The following is a 24,135-nucleotide window of genomic DNA, read 5'->3' on the forward strand; positions in this document are numbered from 1 at the left end:
AACTAAGAACAGAAAAATTAACACATTTTCAATCTGTTTCTGATGTGTATATATATATTTTTTTTTTAGCAAAAACTTCTTGAAATTGAAAGAACTACAAAATGGGTGAAAATGATAAAAAGCTGGGATAGGTACAAGAACAGTGAAAAGGTAAATAATATAATCACATATGATTTGAAAAATATTATTGTTATAATGTGATTCTGTGATAAAGAAAATGTTTACCGTTACCATGGAAAAAGCTACTGTAACTTTTTTATTTATCCAAGGAGGAAACCATGCTCTGATACTCCTTACTATTTTAAATTGTATTGTTTTTTTTCAACAGACAAGAGGTCTTAAGAGTTAAACTCTTAAACTGGCCATACATGGGCCTTCCTGATTTCTGGGCCCACAAACCTGGTCTGGCATTTGATTCAAGTTAAACAATTAAAAGGCAATGCCACTAAATTTTAGCTGAGTGTATGCAAATGTTTGAGCCACAGGTAATCCGATAAGGTTAAAAAAAAAGTCAATAAATCAGTCTCTCAACTATATAGAAATACGGATACTGTATTTAAAGGGAATGTCAACCCAAAATCAATTTTTTTCGCCTAATAAAAGAGAACATAATTCTAAGCAACTTTGCAATATACATTGACACATTTTCTGTGCTTTTTAGGTTATTTGCATATGTAATGCTACTTAAAGCGGTGTTTGTCTGTCCCTTTCTATTTTCTGCCCTGGTGGCTCAGACTGTTGAAACATCAAGACAAGGCTCATCAACAGACCTGTATTTGCTGGGGATCAAAGACTTTTGCAATATTGTTTTAAATGTAACAACCAGGATTTAAGCAAATGCAGCCTTCAATAGCAATTTATTATGCCAAATAACTTCAAAAGCACTGGAATTTTTTGATAAATGTATAATGGAAAGTAGAAGTAGAATTGTTTTCTTTAATTAGGAAAATTTTTATTTTGGTGTTTACTTGCCCTTTAACTTAACACAGGTACTGTATGGTAAGATAAGTTGTAAAGCATCGAGTGTGAAGATTTATAGTATAGATCAGGAGTTCCCAACCTTTTATACCTGTAAGCCACATTCTAATGTAAAGAGAGTTGGGGAGCAATAAAATCAATGCAAAATTCCTGGGGGTGCCAAATATGGGCTGTGATTGGCTATTGGCAGCCCTTATGTGCACTGGCAGCCTACAGGAGGCTCTGTTTGGCAATACATATTGTTTTCATTCAACCAGAACTTGCCTACAAGCCAGGTATTCAAAAAAAAAGTATCTGCTTTGAGGCCACTGGGAGCAACATCCAAGGGGCTGGTGAGCAACATGTTGCTTATGGGCCACTGGTTGGGGACCACTGGTATAGATGCATGTAAACTTTAGGCCTTAACTGTAAATCCTGCTTCTTTAAGGTTTGATTTAAAACACGTGTACATAATGAAGGGACTGATCTTCTTATGAGCTAATTAGTCATTTCCTTGCAATTTTGGCATTTACATGTTGAGCACCAGAGTATTCTCAACTTGTCCTATGTGGTAGCAGCAACTATAGGTTCCTGATTAGAAATATGTAATTTGTTCATTGGGTTAGGGAATTGATTTGTGTTTGTGTTTCATTTAAAATACTTTTTTAATTAAGCAAAAAAAAATCTTAAATACCCATTATTTAGCATCCCACCCTTTCACAATTATTACCAACCACAGTACCCTGGTACCAAATTATTTCTTTTCATTTTTAGCTTCACAGGAGGATTTATAAGGGCATCCCACTTCAACTTAGAGGAGAAGTGTGGTCTCTAATCTTGGATGTTCCAAAACTGAAAGAGGAGAAAAGAGATCTTTACCTGGTAAGAATGTTAAGCATAGTAATATGGGCATTTCTGTTTTTTGTGTGGTTTTGATTGAAGCCAGTTGCAATTTGTAGGGCGCCCACAGAGTCGCACCAGTCTCTTTAGACTCACCAGAGACCATCTTTCCTGCGTGTGTGTCTCTAACTGCGTGTGCCCCATTCCATTATTCCCAGACTGTTCTGATGATCTATTCCGCAGATGAATCGAAATAAAAGTAGAGATGAACTGGGACTTTGTTTCTTTTGTACATAAATATACTTTATGCTAAATTTTATTCTTTGATCTCCAAAGCAGAATCTTAATACCTCAGGTCTGATTTGCAGGGGATCTAAACCTAAAACAATGAATTAGTGTAAATTTATTCAGAGTGGTGTGAGCACTTTTGCGATTTACATTTGGTTTCTAAGATATTAGCTATTTTAGACTAGTAATAGCAGACATTTCTCAACAGCTGTTTTTGAAGACCCAGAGTGTTGGTGATCTCTTTTCACTTTCTGTGCGCTATGTATTTCATAAATATAAAGCAACAAATAACTCAAATATATAGGAAAAAACAGTGTTCATGTATTGAATTAGCACATTGGGATTGGAGGCTCCCAGTATCTAAGCAATATAATGGGTTGTATATAATGGACTGTGTGAGGAAGAGTTTTGGTAGTGGTCAAGCTCTTTGCTAGCAACTGCCAAACCCAGATTTATCCATAAGTCTGCTGGATGGTGAAGTGTCATTTGACAAAGAATGGGTTTTCCACTGCTTCAGATCCTATGTTGGCTAACTTTACATAACTAAACTATACTTGACAGTATGTTGATGTTAGACTTGTGTTTGGTCTGTGTGTGTGTTTTTTTTTTATATAACGTTTGTCTTTGTTACTAAAAAGAACCCTTGGCCTATTGAAAGTTTGTGTCCGTGTAAACTTAGTTTAGTTTTTCTACCCGCTTTTAATAATAGATGACAGTAAGTGAATTTTGTGGGTGCTGATCTGTTTTGGGGCATCCTACCTTTCTCTAACTTGTGTGTAAGGTGGGGTGAGTGACTGAGCAGGTAATCCCTTATAGCCAAACTTGTAGACTTGCATGTGGTTGAAAGTGCTTTTTTCACAACCACACGATATAACAAAAACATACTTATTACTGAATTAAGCTAAAACTACTTCTTCTTTATACAAATGGATAATTTGTATTTCTTGATTACTTATGTAAATTGCATTCCAAAACATTTTCAGAAAGCTCAAATTATATGATGCAGTGGCATAATGCTAAAGTGTATTGTCTTAAAAGTACTATATCTCTAATCTGTTTAAGGTCCTAAAACAAAGAGCAAGACGCTTGTCTACTGACATCAGACAAATTGACTTGGATGTGAACAGAACGTTTCGAGACCACATCATGTTCAGAGACAGATATGGTGTAAAGTAAGTTGGACTAAGCATGTGCATAATCAATACATGCTGGGCTGCATTTACAAATGAGCTACAGCCCTGAATATATACAGATATAATATGATACAAAATTATATCCTTATAGATGGTGATTAGCGATGTCATCAGTTATAATCGGAGCTTAGATGTCATTAGATGTCATATGACTCACTGAAACTTGTGTATTAAAATAAATAAAGTTCCCTACTGTTGCAAAGTCACCTCGGAGTTTCATGACTTGTATAAAAACACTTGGCCTTTGGCCTCGTGTTTTTTATATGGTCATGGAACTCCTCTGTAATTTAGAATATCCTTATATTTTACAAGAGGGGGTACTTTATTCACCATATTGCTTTTTGTTGCTGCCAGTATTTCATTTGTGCTGTTGCATGCACAACATCTAAAAAGTCTGAGCTTTCCTTGAGCAGCACTTCAGTTAAATGGAAGTGTATGCTTGTTTTGAATCCTACTTTCACCCTCTCCTAGTATTTTTCATTTTGCAAAATTCTGTATGGATTTTACAAATAATTGCCAGAAAGAAGTGTAAAGCTGTTTCTAGAAACATTGCTCCCTCCAAACTTTATTGATTTGTGTTTTGTTTTTCTCGTTACAATGTTGTAGCCGAATGTTATAAACCATGCAAAACAAGTTGGCACATAGTCAGAACTGATCTGTTAAATGCTAAATGTATATGCTTTTTCCATCGACTCTTAGGCAGCAAGCTTTGTTTCATGTGTTGGCGGCCTATTCACTGTATAACACGGTAAGTTAGCATACAGTGTATACACTGGGAGGCCTATTTATCAAAATTCGGATTGTGTAATTTTAAAAGCTTTTTTTCTTCGCAATCAAACTCACAATTTAAAACAACACAGATGTTAACCTTATTTAAAAAATATATATATATCACAATACAGAAAATTTCAATAAAACCATGAAAAGAAAATATGAATACATTGAATTCTTATTTTTTCGATGCCAAAGTTTACATTAGAGGTTTTTTTTTTTTTTGCATAAATATCAAAAATACGTGTTTTTCAAACCATTATTCAAATTCATGGGTTTTTGGTGCAAAAATATTCAATGGTGGAAAACGATGCAAATGTTTAAATAGCCCCATGTAGTTTTTCTGTTATACAAAACAGTCTAAACACTTACTTATTAAATCAGTGTAAACCGGGTATTGCCTTGCGATCATATTTCTCAAGTGTTTTACAATTTGTACAATGGTTATAATACATTCATACAACTGTTTTGAGATAAAATTAATGTAAAAACTGGTCACGTTTGTAACTTTTAGTTTTATCAGCTCTGCGCTTCTAGTTGCCTATGGTCTTAAACAATAATTCCCTGCTTGAAAAGAAACCTATTTTATTGTGCATTCTAAAATAATTAATGGCAGAAAATGCATTTAGGAAAGCACACTACATGACATTCCAGTGTCAATTTGAGATATTGGATTTTTCTTCATCACTTTGTCTTATAATATGTACTCCCTGGAGTCCAACATGCACTTTGATGAATATCATTGCATTTAATTAAAGTTTGAAACACAGAAGAAACAATGAGCATATATTGGCATACTCTGAATATGAACAGGTGGGAAGAGTGCATGGCTGCGAATATTGTAATGGGCCAGCATAAAAACTATATATAGATTGCTGTATGTGGAGTTGTAAGGTCTTGGAGGTCTCTTGTTTTGTGTTGACATCATTGGTGTTCATATCTCTCATACAGTAACATCTGTGTATAATTATCATGTTGGTCACAATCATCAGAGAATCTATTTTGCTTCGGGACTATTACGCCTACCGCAGCTCTGCACTTCCAGATGGCATTTAAGTGTATGCGTGAAGTCTCTTGGCAAAAGTGTTACATGATTTTTAAGCCAGGATTATTAACCCATTGCACCTGACAATGTGTTTACAAGTCTGTCCAGCAGTGTGTCTGCCATGCTTGAAATGCGTCATTTAAATGCATTTAATTTCACTGTATCTTCATTCATTACAGTGAATCTTAGAAGGATGCATTTTATTGGAAAAAAATGAGAAAAACTTGCAACATGTTGCATACATTACATAGTTAATTTTTATAATGTCTTTGTTTGAATGTGGATTTCAATCCGCATGCACTCACCCTCATACATCCACGGGTCCTGTTCCACCAGTGCTACAACATATAAAGCGTCCCCGGATCCAGACGTATGTGCATAGCTTCAACGATTAGGAATATGGAGCACACAGGTGGTTTGGAAAAATCACGCCTTCTTTATTGAAAAAGTAATAGTAAAATCATCCGTGCAGTACAAATGTGGACATGACAACCCCCACACTTTACGCGTTTCGTGGCATCTCGCCACTTCCTCAGAAGCAACTGAGGAAGTGGCGAGATGCCACGAAACGCGTAAAGTGTGGGGGTTGTCATGTCCACATTTGTACTGCACGGATGATTTTACTATTACTTTTTCAATAAAGAAGGCGTGATTTTTCCAAACCACCTGTGTGCTCCATATTCCTAATCGTTGAAGCTTTGTTTGAATGGCATGTGTTTCACAGATAGTGCTGAATTAGTTTTTTCAGTAGACTACCATCTGATATCAAAGTAACAACATCAGTGTTGATCATTTTATAACCTTTATAAAATATATATATATATATATATATATATATATATATATATATATATATATATAAATATTATAAAACATTTTTCTTTTGGTGCTGACAGATCCCAGGCTTTTCCACAGTATGCATATGAAGCATATCTACATGCTATGTGAATCAATACAAAAATTAATTAATCAGATTTTTAAAGGAATGGTTCACCTGCGAATGTAGCTTTTAGTATGTCCAATCCCTAGCAACTTTTGCCATTTATATTTTATAGTTTTGCCTTGCTCTTTTTCATCTTTCCAGCATTTGAATGGGGATCACTGACCCCATGTTAAAAAAACATGCTCTGTAATTCAACAAATGTATTGTTATTGCTACCTTTTATTACTCCTCTTTCTATTCAGATCCTCCCCTATTCATATTCCATTATTTATTCAAATCAATGCTTGGCTGCTAGGGTTATTTAGACCCTAGCAACCAGACTTCTGAAATTGCAAACTGAAGAGCTACTGAATAAAAGGCTAAAGAAACTCAAAAACCACAGATAATAAAAAATGAAAACCAATTGTAAATTGTCTTTAAATATCACTTTCTACATCATATTTTCAGTTTTAAATCCAGCTACACTACATGTATGTACCTGTTCTAGTACTTAGCCCAGCCGCTGCAAACTTTTGGTTAACATTTGGTAGCCCCTGTGTGGATTGTCAACCTACATTGAGGCTCTGTGTGGCAGTATACCTGATTTTTGTACAACCAGAACTTGCCTCCAAGCCCGGAATTCCAAAATAAGCTCGTGCTTTGAGGCCACTGGGAGCAACATGTAAGTTGTTGGTGAGCAACATTTTGCATATAGGCTACTGGTTGGCGATCATTGTTCTACATCATACTAAAAGTTAATGTAAAGGTGAACAACCCTTTTAATATGCAAGGATACTAGAGTGCTTAATTAAGTGAAGCCATCTTTATGTATTAGTTCTAATTCATAGGACTGTTTTAGTTGTGTAACCGTTACTTGCCAAGAACTCTATTATGTTTCACAGGCCTCTGTTGATTTATAATTATAGTACTGATTTTTGCCATACTTGTACCATACACAATGCATCTTAGTCTTACATCCTGCTATTTATGATTTTGTTCTTTTTCTTCATTTCTATGTTACCTTCAGGAAGTTGGATACTGTCAAGGGATGAGTCAGATTACAGCTTTACTGCTTATGTATATGAATGAAGAAGATGCCTTTTGGGCTCTGGTAAAACTGTTCTCAGGGCCCAAACATGCTATGCATGGTAAGAAATGATGGCTTGTACATTGGCACTGACCTCGGCCCTTCTAGCCCTCCCATTACTGGTGATCAGTAGATCTCAAGACAAACAGCTTGTCTAAATCACCCTCCTATTTCATGCTTTTCATTCAGATATTTATTATGTGACGGTTACATAGAATTAGTTGTTTTTCAAATATCACAATATAAATTCTCTCAAATCAATATAATATGTAAGTAATATTTTCCATGGCACAGGTGGCTTACAATGCTTTTTTGTATGTAGATCATAATGGGACAACATCACTAAACGTATACCCAGCATTAGTAAAATATGGGCACTCCTGGGGGCACATTTACTTAGGGTCGAATATCGAGGGTTAATTAACCCTCGATATTCGACCATCGAAGTAAAATCCTTCGACTTCGAATAAGTCGAAGGATTTACCGCATTTCCTACGATCGAAGGAAAAATTGTTCGATTGAACAATTAAATCCTTCGAATCGAACAATTTGAAGGATTTTAATCCATCGATTGAACGATTTTCCTTCGATCAGAAAATTGTTAGAAAGCCTATTGGGACCTTCCCCATAGGCTAACATTGCACCTCGGTAGGTTTTAGGTGGCGAAGTAGGGGGTCGAATAGTCAAACGATTTTTAGTTTGAATCGTTCGATTCGAAGTCACAGTTGAAGGTCGAATATCCAATTCGATGGTCGAAGTAGCCAAAAAAATCATTTGAAATTCAAAGTTTTTTTTATTCTATTCCTTCACTCGAACCAAGTAAATGTGCCCCCTGGTGTACGTCTTGCAGGTAACTTATGGCGATCATGTTGGAAATTATTTATAGTATGCCAAAGTGTAAATTTGTCAGTCAAGAACTTTTTTTAACTCTCCTTAAACAGAAAAATATATTTGATCAGTGGGAGAATTTTTTCCCCTTAAATTAGACATACCTAGATCGATATAAACCAACAGCATTTCATAATTTTTTTTTAATATAAATCTTTATATCACTCCTCATACTTGATCATTTTCATGAATGGGTCAGAATTCCTGATTTGCATTTATTCTTCAATTAAAGACTATGGGAACTTGTGATATGCCAGAAAAACATTCTCTTGATAATTCAAATAACCTGATTAATGCCTTAAACTGAAAAAAAGTTCAAGATATTTCTAATGCAGGAGCCAAATTTTGCACTATATGACTGCAGCCAGTCCTCTGCTTAGTACCCCTGTGTTTGAGCATATATTATTGTTTGGCACTGCAGCAATGGAGTTGGATTTTGGACTTAAAAATGGCTTGTGTGCATTTTCAGACTGAAAACTGCCCTGTATGTCCACTGACAAGTACAGGACTTTCATATTACTGCTTTCAAACAGTATTGGTATGTTCTTGCATTAAATTAGATGAATTATTCATCTTCACTGAGTACAGGGCATGTGGCAGAATATCCGAAACTTTTGGGCATTATAAGAGGACTAGCTCAAGAAGCACAGCAAAAAAAAATTGTAGTGTATTGCAATGTTCTACTAATTGATATATGCAGTTTGCGCTGTTGTCATATTTTCTTGCATCAACATCTCCTTAGTTTCTTCATGAGATATCATTAGTCTAAACTATATTTAAACCACAATTCTCCTAAACTTTATGAGCCTTTCATACTAAATTTTTGCAAAGCAGACCTGCTTTTAAGTATCACTCTATTAAGTAGTCAATTTTAAAAACAAAACATTTTTTTGATTGCCATGATTTTCTTTTTCAGGATTTTTTGTTCCAGGTTTCCCAAAGCTCTTGAGATTCCAAGAGCATCATGACAAGATAGTAAAGAAATTTATGCCTAAACTTAAGCAGCATTTTGTAAGTGAATACTTGTTATTTTATATAATTTACTATGCTCTTTGTTCTGCCATCATCTTATCTTGCATTCTTCTAAAACTATACATTCAATTGTTTAAAAAGTTCATCCTTTATACAACAAAAAAAAAACAAAAACAAAAACAAAACATGTTACTGAACACCTATCATAGTGACTTAGCAGTTTGTTACCTTTGGTTAGTGCAGTGGCCTTCTGTATACAGTGGGAGGTTATTTGCAAATTTGGTGGAAAAGTGTCCTAGGAAGTTGTGCTGCTTTGTCAGTACAGGAACACATATATACCACTTGTATATTTTCCGCAAGCAGTGATTTAATCTTATTGAAAGTGTATTTTCTAAAAAGGTTTCATTGGGTAAGTATGGGATGTGAGGATTGAGGTGTCCGTTTGGCATTATGCTTTTTTTGATGTTCGAGTTAAGTGCCATCTCCGAGCTCTAATACAAAACAAACAATAGTAATTGTGGCACGTGTAAAGGTTAGGGCACACGTCTACTTGTCCAGCGATAAACATTAGGAGTTATCTGTTGACAGTTGCAGAGGCTTTTAGAAACAAGTGTTTTGGACTGATAGAATAAAAATGTAACTCTTTGGAGACTACAGTCTCCAAAGGTTTGTTTGGAGATAAAGGAACAGCATTTAATAATAAAAAAAACCTTGCCAATAGTTAAAACATGGGGGTGAATCTATTATGCTTTGGGATTATGTGGCAGCAAGTGGCATGGAAAAAAACATCAGCAAATTCTGGATGCAAATGTGAAACAGTCAACCAAGAAGCTGAAGCTGTAAAGAGATCGTACAATGACCCTGAATATACCTCAAAAGTCACTTGAAGAAAAGCAAGCTGATGTGATTGGAATTGCCTTCACAGTCCCTTGACTTAAACAGAAACAGTGGTTTCAGATGCAAGACAGCCAAAGAAGATCCTGGAATTAGAAGTGCAAGGACATACATTACTTGGTTTCTTGCCACATAAGCTAGATTTACTTTCTGCCAGCCCATAAAAAAACCTGTTGACTTTTCAGTGAGTGGAGCCTTGGGGCTTCAGAGGGATAGCTGGAGGAAGTATACTTCAACCACCTACCCACCTTCAGCCTATGAGAAGCAAGTATGAAGTTAATGAAGCAGCCTAAAATATTAATGAGGCAAAATTGGCAAAAGGCCTTCTGTATGCAAAAAAGGAGAACAGAGCTATTCGGCACTCAAGGAAGCCACAGGGCCAAAAAATAAGTAAAAAATTGTATTTATTAGTTGAAGTTAAAAATGTCACATCTCCATGGGCCTATGGAGAAGTGAAATTTTTAACTTCAACTAATAAATACAGTTTTATACTTTATTTTTTGGCCCTGTGGATTCCTTGAGTGCCGGATAGCCCTGTTCTTCTTTTTTTGCATATACTGGTTAGCCACTCCTTGAAGCTGGGTCGATGGAGGAGGTGCACCTGGACCACCTGATTTACTTGGTGAGCGATTTACATTTATATTGACATTCTGGAGCACCCTCCTTTTCTTGTTTCAAAAAGGCCTTCTGTTTCATAGTTTTTCCATTTACCATGTGTATTTCTATGTTGTCTTTTAGGAAACTCAGGAACTTTACACAAGTCTGTATACAATGAAATGGTTTTTCCAGTGCTTCCTAGATCGGGTAAGAATTTCACAAGTTTAATGTAGAATATTGCTATTTAACAGCTGATAACAGTTCTCCACATTATCTTAAACCCCGACTTCTGATATTTAAGCTTAAACTAAAGTGACTTGTTGGGAGTGACAACCTTGCTTGTCTGACCAAAGGTTCTATGATTGGAACTGAATGTGAATGTGTGTATCATTGGTAGCTTGCTGCAAGATGCATTTGTATAATAACCATTATACATATAACCATTTAAAAAGATTGGCAGAAGCTCAAGAATAAAAGTTGTCAGACCATAAGCCTTTAAAAATCCATGTGAATGTGTCCTATATTTCTAGTATTTATAAGCATTTGTAATCTCTTCTGGCAAATCCCTCTCCTCCCTATAAGCAGCAATGGTGTAATTACATGTTAATGCTGGATCCACTAGTTTTCATCAACATGGTATCTGCTTTACAGTTTATGGCTGATGTAGGCCAAAAGAATATCATGCCATTTATATTCTGCCATTGCAGTTGCCTCTAATTATGTTTGCATAGTTTAGCATTGCACATGTGTAGAATTTGCAAGGTGGCTTTATTCTTTTTACTTTCCTTGCTGGCATATCTTTGACATAAAAAAGATAGACTTTAATACTTTGATTGATGCCTGGTGGCTTTCTTTATGTGCTCCCCCATTGGCATCACTGAAGCAGACTGCCAGAAGTCAGTGTATGACAAGCTGTGTTTTGCCTTTATCAAGTCAACATGAAGTCTGGAAAGTAGGGCAAGGTTCTTCACCTGGCACAGGAACTTTCATGCATCATAGGTTCTATCAAGATCTATAAATTTAGACTTTATATAACTAAATATTAGAACTTTTTTTTATTCTACAGGAGTATCAAAAAAAAAAGTAATTTTTTTTTAATTCAGCAAAAATTTAATTGTTCTGAGGTAACAATCTGTTTGTTTTCTAGACTCCTTTCATTCTAAACTTGAGGGTATGGGACATTTACATACTTGAAGGAGAGAGGATTCTCACCGCCATGTCCTATACTATATTAAAACTTCACAAAAGTAAGCCATCTATCATTGTTTTAAAATGAAAAACAAAAACTAGCAAAATCATTAACGATAAACTGTTACAGTTGTCATTTCTTCTGTAAGATTTTACAATTAATCTAAGACTCTCATCAATTAAACTGCTACACTGATGAAATTCTGTGGAAGAAATGCTATAGACTTGCTATATATATTACCTGTTGTACCTCTAGGCCTATTTTGGCATTGTTAAATGTACTGTATTACATGTACTTGCACATTGTTAAAACGCAGCTAGTATAAAGTTAAGAATTAGAAACAATATCCGGCAGGCTTTGATATTTCCATATTTTTGTTCTGGACTTCTTTCAGTTATTTCCTGCTCAGAGCCTATTTTCCTGACTGATCTTGACATAACTGGGACAATGACACATATCTCCAGAGAATGTGTTTGCAGGATGTGGCTCAGAGCATTATTCTTGCTGTTCCTTAGCTTAGCTTTGAATTAATTTATCAGTGATCACGGCACTCGTACAGCTATGGCAGTATAACAAGAAAAATGTATATCTTAACCAGTGTTTCCCTAGAGCCCAACTACCAAGGACTGTGCTCTATGAGAGTAAAAGAATACCTGCAGTGTGAATGTGGTTTTTTAATCTCTTGTATTATTGTGGATAGCTGGTTCACAGTTCTTGTTTCCATCAAAAATGGAGGCATTGTTAGTGTCACATTGCATTCATTTCATTCCCTTGTTTTTTTCCCTTTTGTTTCAGTTTTTATCTCTTATTCAGTACTCTTATTTCAATACAGTGGTCCATCAAATCATGCATTTGATAGCCCACATTTAAATGTAACTGGGCATGCTTTTAAAGGAGTGATCAGACTTAATCCAATAAAAATGCCATATATTTATGGTTTATATGCTTGCTGGCATAAAGTGCTACCCTTTCCTTTTATTCATCTTTATTATGCTTAGCAGTGTGCAATTGCTTGTCTTAGCCTAAAGAAATGCATTTAAATCATTAATTGTAGTTTTTCTACTAAAATGTTGTTAGAAATTAACATTTGCAATAGTTTTAGTGTGAGCGGATTCTTTGATATCTCCCAGGAACAAATGACAGTGGCATCACTACAGAAGTATGCATACATTTTCAGGGTTGTAAAAAGAAAGATTACATGACATATAATTGAAGCTTAGTGTGATATATTTATTCATGCCTCCCTGAGGGTTTTCAATATTTTATCATCATTGAAAAAGTGACATATCTTATGGTCATTGGTTAAGTACTGATAAGTCAAGAGAGAATCATTGGTTATGACACACACACATATGTGAGAAATGCTAGCAGCACTTCTACATTAATATGTAATGCTGCAGCTATGTTGTGCTTAGTGCTTACTGTATTAAAAAGTCAAAAATGTAGAGGATAGAAAAATGTTTCTATACAAATAAAAGAATACTCTTTATGTTAAATACTTAACTCTGTTAATCCACTCGGCTAAAGCAAGGAATTAGGTTCATTATATGTAGGAAGAAAAAGTAATGGTTTTAGTTCTCTTTTTCCAGAAACCAAATATCCAGAAAACTCTGAATTATAGGAAGATATCTACTGTCTGTTTTAAGCAAATAATTATATTTTTATTACTTTTTCTTTGCAATAAAACCAGTACCTTGTACTTAATGGTAACTAAGCTGCATGAAACTATATTGATGGCAAAATAATACTATTGTGTTTAGGATGAGGACACACAGAGCTATTAGTAGCAGCTACATGTCATGGCTACAAAATACACAATAGTAATAGCAGAGGCAATTCTCCTAAAGCTGGCCATAGACTCAAAGGTCCGCTCATTTGGCGATCGGATCTTTCCCCGATATGCCACTAACAGCATGGCTATATCGGGGGTAATCCGAACGTTCGGCCGTATGGTTGAACGATTGAATTACGATACGCCAACTGTCGGAAGCCCCCATATACGGGCAGATAAGCTGTCAAATTGGTCTAAACGACCGATATCGGCAGCTTTATTTGCCCGTGTATGGCCACCTTTATTGTCTATGGCAGGGTTTTTTCTGACACTATGTTAGACCCCCCCCCTTAAAGAATTCACTTGTTACGGTTGTTCCTAGGCCAACAGTGAAATAAGCAGTGCTGTGTCCCGATTTTACCTGTAGTTCCCAGACATCCCTTGCTCGACAAAAGGAGTATATAAGAAAAAAGGGGCATTAACTGGTTTATGGCAGTTATGTGTAGAAACAAAAAATACCAGATACTCTGAAGGTCAAATACAAATGTTCGATGCTCCAAGGGTTAAATGCAAGTTGTCCGATAACTCCAACAAATGTTCCACGCGGGGTGCTCCTTAAAGGAAAACTATACCCCCCAAACAATGTAGGTCTCTATAAAAAGATATTGCATAAAACAGCTCATATGTAAAATCCTGCTTCATGTAAATAAGCCATTTTCATAATAATATACTTTTCTAGTAGTATGTGCCATTGGGTAATCATAAATAGAAAATTGCCATTTTAAAAAATAAGGGTAGCCCCTTGGGATCGTAGGATTCACTGTACTCACAAACATACCAACAAACCATACATGTTAGGTCACATGAGCCAATTAACAGACAGAGTTGTGTCTTTAGCTTCCACACTTCTTCCTGTTACAGTTAGAGTTGAAGTATTTCTGGTCAGGTGATCTCTGAGGCAGCACACAGACCATCACGAAATGGTGGCTCAAGGCAAGAGATGTAAAAGTGTAATATTTACTTAAATATATATTCCAGTTTGGTAAGATTCTTTAATATGCCACTTAATATGATATGAACTATCTGTTGCTTAAGTGTTCTTTTTGGGGGTATAGTTTTCCTTTAATCTACTGGTTCTAAGCAGGCATATCTATAATCTATAAATAAATATAAAAGAAGAGGCGCGCTCCCATTTTGTATCAGCACTCATCACCCTTGGGAAAGTCTGGACACGACGAATCGCATTGGGAACAGATTTAACAGACTTTATTGATGAACAATCATTTTCTGCTAAATATTAATTGCAATACATCTTTCTTTGATTAAAGGTGCTGATACAATTTTACACAATGGAAAAGCGCTCCTTCTTTTTATGTTTATTTGTTGACTAAAGCAGGCCAAAGATGCAGAGATACGATTGAGTTATTTGTATGGTATCCAGACGGATATCCATATTTTATGAATATATGTCTGTTTGGGGATAGGGCGGTTTTGAAAATCTGAAAATTGTATCCTCTTCAATTCCTGGTATTTGTGCTCTTTGCATGAATGATTAAAACAACAGAAGGGCAGCCATACCCTTTGTGAACCCTTGTACACTCTTCATCGGATTGCCCTGATTTTAATTAGTCATATGAAATTTTGTCTCTTGCTTTATAGAAAATCACCATTTACACTGGTAACAAAAAAAGATTGACGCAGACTCCCTTAAAGTTATTCACTCTAAAATAATGTAAAATTTCTTTAAAGGGTTGGACCTTTCTTATGCTCTCTGATTCACATTCTACAGTTTAAAATTTGTATGCAAAAAATTACTACACTGACAGTATAATCCAGTTACCTTATAAATGGTTAAAGGAGATCACAGTAAATTACATATAATTATCTCACAAATGATCTTGTGTTTGATGAAATATGCAGCTTCTTTTCTGAATTATACATTCTCTTAGCATTTTTTTACCTCATGTATTTTAACAAAGCTAACTGTCCTCTAATTGAAGCATAAAAAAAAGTAAACATGGCTATTTCTGTGCAGTATTTAAATTATCATTATATCACCTTTATTTGATCAATAAAACAGAAGCTACCATTGAGTGTTGGCTAAAAAGGATAATATTCTTTTCTTCTGTATTCACGCACCAAGAATTATGTGTAATCACTGCAAAAAACGTGAACTCTTTTCTCGCTGGCCTTTCAAGTAATTGCTGTTGTATTGATCACATGAAAAGACAGATGTTTTAAATATCAAATTGTTAAATTGGGCTCTCTGGTTTTGTTCAACGTGACTGCTCACCTAATTTTTTCTCATTTATTTGGATGGATTGAAACCATTAATTTAACATAGCTAAACACACAGAATGTGAAAGAGCCAAGGTTGTAGGACCTATTATGATTTCACCAATATATATTATCTGGCTGTGTTACTCTAACAGACCTTACATTGTTCTGTTATCCTGATGGAGCACATTATTTCCTTCAGCAAAAGCATTTACTTAGGAAGCAAAGACGATATCAACAAAATACAGCTTTATTTATTTAGTATTTTCTTTAGAAAATAAATTAAACCATGATCCATTCCATTGTCGGAACTAGTCAGAGTGGAATCTGACCACAAGAAAGTGTTTTGTTTTATGCAAATAGACTATTGCATGTTTTGTTTTTCACAGTTTAAATTACTGTAATGTGGTACAACTAATTAATAAGGAGCATCAAATGTGAATAAACCCATCATTATTATGCCTTAGGTGAATTTGGATCAGTTTTCAAACTGTCACAGGGAAAACTATTACACTGCATTCTCCACCATAATAGGCAAATATTTTGAGAATCAACTGGTGCAGCAATTTGCATTCATGTCCTTGTGCTCAAAATTAATTCTCAGGATTTTTAAAAATGGCCATACACAGACTTGGCTACACACACACTGTTATTCCAGCTAGGTTTTATCAGCTCTGATTCATTGCACTGGATTTTCATTTTCTAAAATAACTGGATGGATTTCCACATAGATCAGTTTCCAGGAAAACAAGCTGGATATATGTGTCCAGATTTAATAGGTAAATTTGACTGATTTTGACAATACTGCATGTCTGGGCATAAAAGTGAAATGGGGTGGTCTATTTTAGTGAACTATCATGCAGTCCTTGTTGGTGAGTTTTTAGTGAATTGACAGATGAAGAAGTAAGCCACAACCAAAATAATACAATAGCATGTTTTTTGTCCCTGGGGGGGGGATGTTATATTAGGATATTGAAAAAAGTATTTGGGAATCTTCTAAGTATATTGCCTATTTCTGCATCCTAACATAGATTGCCTTTTTTTTTTTTAAAGGAACACTAATTAAACAGTCATTGGAAGATTTGATTGGGTTCCTACAAGAGGAACTTGCCAGGGATTTTCATTATGATGATGATTACGTAATTGAGCAGCTCAGCTTGTCCTTGACAGAGCTCAGACGTGCAAAGCTTGGCCTTCCTCCTCCTGGTAAGATATCTCACATACTCTATTTACTCTAAAAAGGCAATTCGTTATAATAGATATATTATTCACAATTATTTGCTTGCTCATAAATTGTGCTGTCACATGAGAGGGTTGGGTTTTAGAGGATAGAGGTGTGGTGAGGAATGGTAAAGGATATTTTTTATATTTTTGGGCTTGTTTAGTGGCAAGTGCGTAGGCCTTTTATTTAATTTGCTTTACTAGGATTTGTTACATATGAAACAATTTACTGAATATACACAAGCTTATAGACACTCTTACATTTTTTACTTGAAAATGTACTGACCAGCTAATCTGCATCTCTATCCTTATATTCTAAATTTGTGGCTGTTGACATCCATGCAATTCCATAAGATTCTGTATCCTAAAGGGAGCCCCAAAGCTTATAGGATTTAAGCCTCAGGTGATTTGGGATGTTTGTATCTCTACTCATTCTAATTAGTGTCTATTGTCTAATCCATTATAATCCATCTGCTATGAACATGCTGCCCTCCAGCCAATGTTCCATCGAATTTTTTCTCAGCTGTGTGCGGAAAAACATTCTTTTGTGCGAACATTTTAAACTTTTGTATGCTGTCAGAAATTTTTTTTTTTAAAAGTTTTTCTTTTGCATTTTGTGAAACAAAACACACAAACTTTGAAAAACAAGGGAGAAAGAGGGGAAGGAAAGATAAGGAACAATGTACAATGCACATGAATTTGCACAAGTCAAGTAATACAAAGCCACGATAAGTTAGAGCCCCTTTTTGTTATCATAGCTTCATATCATTCACCAGACTATTACAAATTAGTTTCCCATGTCATCTATCTTATGAATATCTAGCCAGGATGACCACACTTTTTCAAATTTCCCTGAGGTGCTTCGAGATTCATAGGTTAGCCTAATGGAAGGAAGTATTTTAATAACTAGATTAATCCAGTGTTCCACTTTAGGCATGGTGCCCCCCCATCCAGTTCATCACAATTATTTTCTTTGCATAGAAAAGTAATGTCCTTGCCAAACATCTAGACTTGTTCAGTGGAAGGAGATCATCTACTAGACTCAAGAGACTTACCGCTGGGTAACATTAGGAAATGCAAGGCTATCCCCCATATATTTGACTACTTCACCCCAGTATGTTTGTAGTTTTGGACATTCTCATAGAAGATGAAAAAAGGAAGCAATTAGATCCTGGCATTTGGGACAGGCTGTGTCCGGTCTAAATTCCATCCTTTGCGGCTTTGGACTGATATACAATTGATGGATCAGGTTGAATTTGGTCATCCTGTCTCTTATAGAGATTAGATCTCGGTACAACGTGTCTGTAGCCACTTCCCACTGATCATCGTTTAGGTTAGGGATAAATTGTATCCATTTATGCTTTGTCCTGGTAAAGGGTGAGGGGATAGAGGCGAGATGTGAGTTTGCTGATTTGTGGGTTGTCAAGGACTGATTCCATTGGGGAGAGGAATATTCCACAGTGAATGAGAGAAATTGTGCCTGAAAGGCATGGTGTAATTGCAAGAATCTGTAGAATTAAATTGCGACTGCTCCAGTTTTGACTTGTAGTTGTGCCTGTGTGGGGAATACTTGTTATTTTAATAGGTGACCCAGTGTTTTTATCCCCATTTGGGGCCAGTAATGGAAATCTTGCAAATTTCTAAGATGAGGGAGATGAGAATTTCTCCAAAGCGGCAGGTAAGGAGAGACGACTGTCGGAGGATGACCTGTAATTTGGCAGGCTAAGGTCCATGCTTTATATGATGTCGTGATGGTCGACTTACATGACTTATAGTCTCTAAGTTTCCTATAAGGTAGGTTTCTCAGTGCTTCCCATGATTCCAATCTATGAGCTAGCAGTGTTGTGCCTGTGTCAGTTTCATCAACGTGTATCCAAAAAAGATAAATATATAGGAAGGCCGTATTTTTTTCCAGAAAAGGTGGCAACCCTAGCTGCAGTACAGCAAGTCTGGAGGGAAAGCTTCACTTAGTTTTGAGAACCAAGGCGCACAGTACACACTAGATAACAAAGATTAAGTTAATGTCGAATAGCAGAGGAAGCATGGCATCTGCTATCAAACACCACATCCCAGGGTTGCACACTGTCATAGACGAGATGGCATTCATTGGACAAAGCTTTTGAGAAAGTGGCTGGTAGCTACGAACCCTGTCAAGCGTGTGGTTTTTGATATGTTCCTGAAGTCTCCTTGATTTTAATGAAATCAATAAAGGATTATTTTTAAGAGACTGTGTCCTGCTGGTACTCTGTGCTAAAGATGTTTCTTTGATTGAAACAAAGAAGGTAAGTGATAGGTTAATTGGATCTGTCTTTAAAGATGTCAATGGAATAATACCACTATAAACAATGCTGAGTATTAAAGTTTTCATATAGGGGCTGTCTAGGTACACATTCCACCCAATATGACCATGGACCAAATTAATAGAGAATTTACGAGGGACTACATAATGTATGGCCACCTTTCTATTGTTCTGATAATTTCTGTAAAAAGAAGAAGCATTAGAACAGCAGGAATTTAAAAGGTGCTTTGGCTCCTATTCACCTTCACCTGCCAATGCACCATGGACCAGGCCAAAATAAGATCCCAACCACTGTAATGCTCTTGTGTTTGTATGAAAGCAAACCTTGCCAACATTTTTCAGAATTCCTAGAAGATGACAAGCTCATAGGGCCAAGTTTCTAGGTACACTTGGAGGTAGGCATGATATAGTGTATTAATATATCAAATATACATTTAAAGGCCAATTGGCTTGCTAATTTCCCATACAGGTAATTGCTGAACTGAAGAACACAATTTTAAGTATGCCTAATGCTGCATGTTTGCTAGTATAGTTGTATGAAGAAAGCTGCCAAGCAAGCAGTGATCTGCCTAGCATCAAGCCAAATACTCCAAAGATGCCAACTGACTTAAGTGCTTGTTTCAGTTGATGAAGGTTTATTTCATACAGTTTGAGGTGCAGCATAATGGTCTGCAACCAAGGAGGTGCAATTAATAGCTTATAAAAGCTTATGAGTGATTACCTTCATACTTGGGCAAAATGTTGTGATGGGAGTAAAATTTTCCGTGATAGTAAATTGTAGAAATTCATTTTTATCTATAATCTAGTGCTAGTTTGGTAGTAACAGTGATGCTTATGAAACAAGGAGAGTTCTTACCTTATTAGTCTGACCTGTGTCTCCTGTGATCATATTTGACATTATCTTTCTAAAATAGGACAAGTCAAAGTTTCTGCCTATGCTGGCTTACTTTCTGTCTCAATCATGCCTTGACAAAGTTCCAGTCTTGGTCGGCTGCATGTACTACTTTGGTTCACTTCAATGTCATCATCTTCACCCGAGACTTAAACATGAATTACATGCTATTCATAATCAGCCTTGGAATCATGATGTTATTTGATGAATAGCCCAAAGTTTAAAAAGAGATCTGTAAATGCAACATGTCTTGCCATTTAATAAGAGTACTTGAAACTGTATTAAATATTGAGCAGCTTGTGTTTCATTAACAGAAGGGCAACTTAAAGACAAAAAGAGAATAGCTTTGAAATGCCCTAAATACTTTCTATTGACAACAAGTGCTCTGGTGCTGATTTTTAGACGTTTATCGCAATTTCTGTTGCATTTGTTGGTATTGTTGCTGTAGTGTTATATTCCAGATACACTTCTGTATACAAGCATAAGAGGCTTTCATTTGGCTTGCAATTTTAAGCACATTATATTCATCATAATGACTGCTAAATGGTGCCGCAGGATGCCTCTTTTTCACTACAGAAAGCAGCCGCTTTCTTGTGACATTTAACTAAAATAAAGCTTTTCATGCCCTTTCTTTATACTTCTTCCATGCTGTGATAGTTAAAGGAGCATATCTTTTTAAAACACAGGGCATTTTTTTAATAGATCCCAATTTCATTGAATCTCTAGTTTCTGTCATTAAAGCAAAGCAGATTCTGTTTTCAGTTTGTTAAGCAAACATGTTTATAATCATAAAAAATCTGAAAACAGGATGTTCGTCTTTAAAAAGCATTTTTATAATTCATCTGCACGTTTTACATTTTTGCGTACATTTTACCTGTCTCTGGCATTGGTTCATTTGCAGTCTTGTATCACACAATATTCATACGTATTCTGCTTCTCTGTGCTGCATACTATGAACAGTGGTAAGCTTAAATGGCCAAACAGCTTAAACTGAATTCCTTCTAACAGAGCATATCCTCTCAGCATACCAAATAACAATGCCTGTGAGTGCCACTGGGTGGCGAGAGATATCCATGATACAAAAAGTTCTAAAAATAGTTCTTTCCTTAGTTCTGTTCTCTGTCTGAATTCTTCCAAGTAATTTGTTCTAGAAAGGAAAAAAAAGTCATATATTTAAGAATCCCAATACTGTCACATTAAGCAGCTGTTATGTGTAGACAAATGCAGTAGGTTGTACCTGTAGTTGTAATCTTATGTGGAATTAAGCCACAAGCAGTGTAGACATAAGAATTACAGCTTTAAAAAAAATTTGAGTTAAGAAATACTACATTGGAAATATAGCAGGGATATTCAACCTGTCCAGCTCTCCGGCTAAACCTACTCCTCAACCTACAATTCAGCTACTGCTCATGGGTATAATATCTTGATTTATTGTCATGATAGTCTCATCAGCCTTCACTGCAAGGATTTCTTACATGAATTCATGGGAAAAAATAAAAATAATAGTTCACAACCCATTAAAATAGCTTCTTACAATGTTTGAAAGTAGGTTATTTTTGTAGAAAACGAGTCATACTTTTCATTAAATAAGCATTATCTAACATATTCCAGTGTAATTAGGTGACAAATCCTGCAAAGCCAGGGCAATCACAAATAATTTCATAGGTGGTTCTTGATTGTTTCACAACTACAGATTTAGATCTGGGATTACTGGACTTGAATGCAAGAAAATCTGTCTCCTCTCAGTAAATAGCTCGTTTTCCTACTGTGTTATCCTTGCTGGGTTTGTCCCTATGATAAAACATCTACCGTTGCTACTTCTTGTCTACAAGTTGATCAGAATGGTTTTGTAAGATTATTATAGAATTATATTACCTTGCGAATATAGTGCTATTGGCATTTGAATTTAGTGAGTATATTTGTCTAACATTACTTTTAGAGTGGAATAGGTACATGCGCTGTGTGTTTTCTTGTCAGCTGGCTTCAGTAGCAAACTAAAGAATAGTTACTATACTTTTATTATATAATTGTACATTAAAGTATTGGACATAACTGGAAGCAAACCTTTTATATATTTAAAGGTTTTGTTGTGTAGTGCATTCAGAGTGGTAATAGTGTGATCAAATATTAGTGCTACATGTTTGGAAATTAAACTAAGATCATATTCTAAAAAAAATGCCCAAACCTCACCATCAGTGATGTAAAACTATAAGAAGAGGATGAAAAGGCAATTAGGAGGAAGTGATTCTGCAATGGTGCATAAGATAAAGCAATATCAGGACAAAAGGAAATCTCAATTTACATATATGTAGCTTGCTTGCTGAGTAGTGAGATGGGTTGTATAGAAATCTTAAATGTTAAGGGATTTTCTGAAGCCCATTGATGGATAAACATAAAGGTAAATATTAAGAGCATACTATATAACTCTGGTGCAATGCTCAAGTCCTTGTATAGTAAAGGCAATGACAAATGGGATATTTTATGGTACTCAGCAATTCATATGCACCTAGTGTTCACTAGCCACAATATACAATAGCCACAACAACATCCAGGGCATTTAGGAATTTGGTGTAATGAAACATTTAATCCCTGTGGTTCCAAAAGCACTCCTTCTAAAACACCCATCGTTCATGGTCACCACCTCTCTTTAATCTTGGTATTTGATCAGTCACCACCCTCTGTAACTCACAGTGACTTGATGTTGCATCTCAGCACAATGTACAGCCAAAGAATGCTCATCCCCCTTTAAAGGAGAAGGAAAGTCATCCTGCACTTGGGGGTGCCCAATGAAACCCCGCACCGGTGCTCCTGGGGTTATACTAGTGAGCACCACAGAGCGATCCTCTTATGGCTTCTTCTTGCTTCAAATTTCCCAGGACAAACACATGCACAGTTGAACGAAATAGCCAACTTTTTAGATAAAGTTCGGCTTTTTGTTCTACTGAGCATGCGCAGCCACGTGAAATTGTAAGACGGAAGAGAAGCGTTCCTTGGTGCTCACTGGCATAACCCCGGGCCGGTGCAGTTTTCTGCTGATAGGAGCGCCGTTTCAATTAAGTTAATACAATCACTGGGGGGGGGGTGCCTAACATTTGGCACCCCCAAGCGCAGGATGCCTTTGCTTCTCCTTTAAATCATCATTAATAAATCTCTTAATAATACATTCAGTATGAGACCTGTGTTCACCAAAGTGGATCTTAAAATAAGGATTTGTCTTACACACATAACATAGATAGTATAACAACTTAATTAGGTATACACAGTGAGTTGTGTGACAATCAAACCTGCCACAGAAATCTTTTCCCTGTGTGAGGGTTACAAAAGTAAGAATCAACTATAATTGTTGTGATATACTAAGATTTTATAATAGATAAAAATTGAGTAGGAGAATATGTATCATTCTTTCTATTTGAAAATGTAAGGATTTGTACTAGCTATTGACTGATAACTTTAATAAATAAAGTGTATTCTACTGTTCAAGGTAGGCCAGAGTTATAAGCATAATGCCATAGAGAGTATGATGGACCCTGGCTTTTTTTTGTACAGAAAACAATGGGTACTTCATGTATGATGCTTCGGTATCAATCAGATACTGAGTTTTATGGAAACCATGTTATAACAAAATATGATCAGATAAATGGCACTTTACTGTATGCCAAAATATTTGGCAATGAAATGTTAACAATAATACGAATGACCTATGAATTTTTTGGGCATGTGCAAGTTGTTTAGGGAATTAAAAAAATGTAAACACCATTTTCCTACGACAATCCCTTTAATGTAATGTTATGATAAGTTCACACAGTCTGAATATACTGATATGATTTTAGCAAAGGACTCTTTTATCAAGACTCTTAAAATCACAAAACATGTAGCCGTAGTGCACTCTCTGTTTAAAATTATTTATTATAATACATGTATGCAAATCATGGCATTTGTTGTTATGAACATGTTAACGATTAAAACACTGTCCCAGCCTTGTGGATACTGCTTTGCCTCACTTGGAGGGGTCTCAAATATATAGGCAGAATC

General features: G+C 35.7%; 1 protein-coding gene across 2 annotated transcripts in view; it reads left to right on the forward strand.

Annotated features, from left to right (window-relative positions):
* The window catches only part of usp6nl.L (USP6 N-terminal like L homeolog), an 83,092-nt gene that overhangs the window by 54,896 nt on the left and 4,061 nt on the right, over positions 1 to 24,135 (forward strand). For both annotated transcript variants that reach the window (XM_041585276.1, NM_001096431.1), the window contains 9 exon segments: positions 70 to 150; positions 1,732 to 1,839; positions 3,148 to 3,257; positions 3,978 to 4,026; positions 7,044 to 7,164; positions 8,908 to 9,002; positions 10,596 to 10,661; positions 11,602 to 11,701; positions 16,745 to 16,897. In XM_041585276.1, coding sequence (XP_041441210.1) covers positions 70 to 150; positions 1,732 to 1,839; positions 3,148 to 3,257; positions 3,978 to 4,026; positions 7,044 to 7,164; positions 8,908 to 9,002; positions 10,596 to 10,661; positions 11,602 to 11,701; positions 16,745 to 16,897 — 883 coding nt within the window.

The sequence above is a fragment of the Xenopus laevis genome, chromosome 3L (assembly GCF_017654675.1).
Source record: "Xenopus laevis strain J_2021 chromosome 3L, Xenopus_laevis_v10.1, whole genome shotgun sequence".
Taxonomy (NCBI): domain Eukaryota; kingdom Metazoa; phylum Chordata; class Amphibia; order Anura; family Pipidae; genus Xenopus; species Xenopus laevis.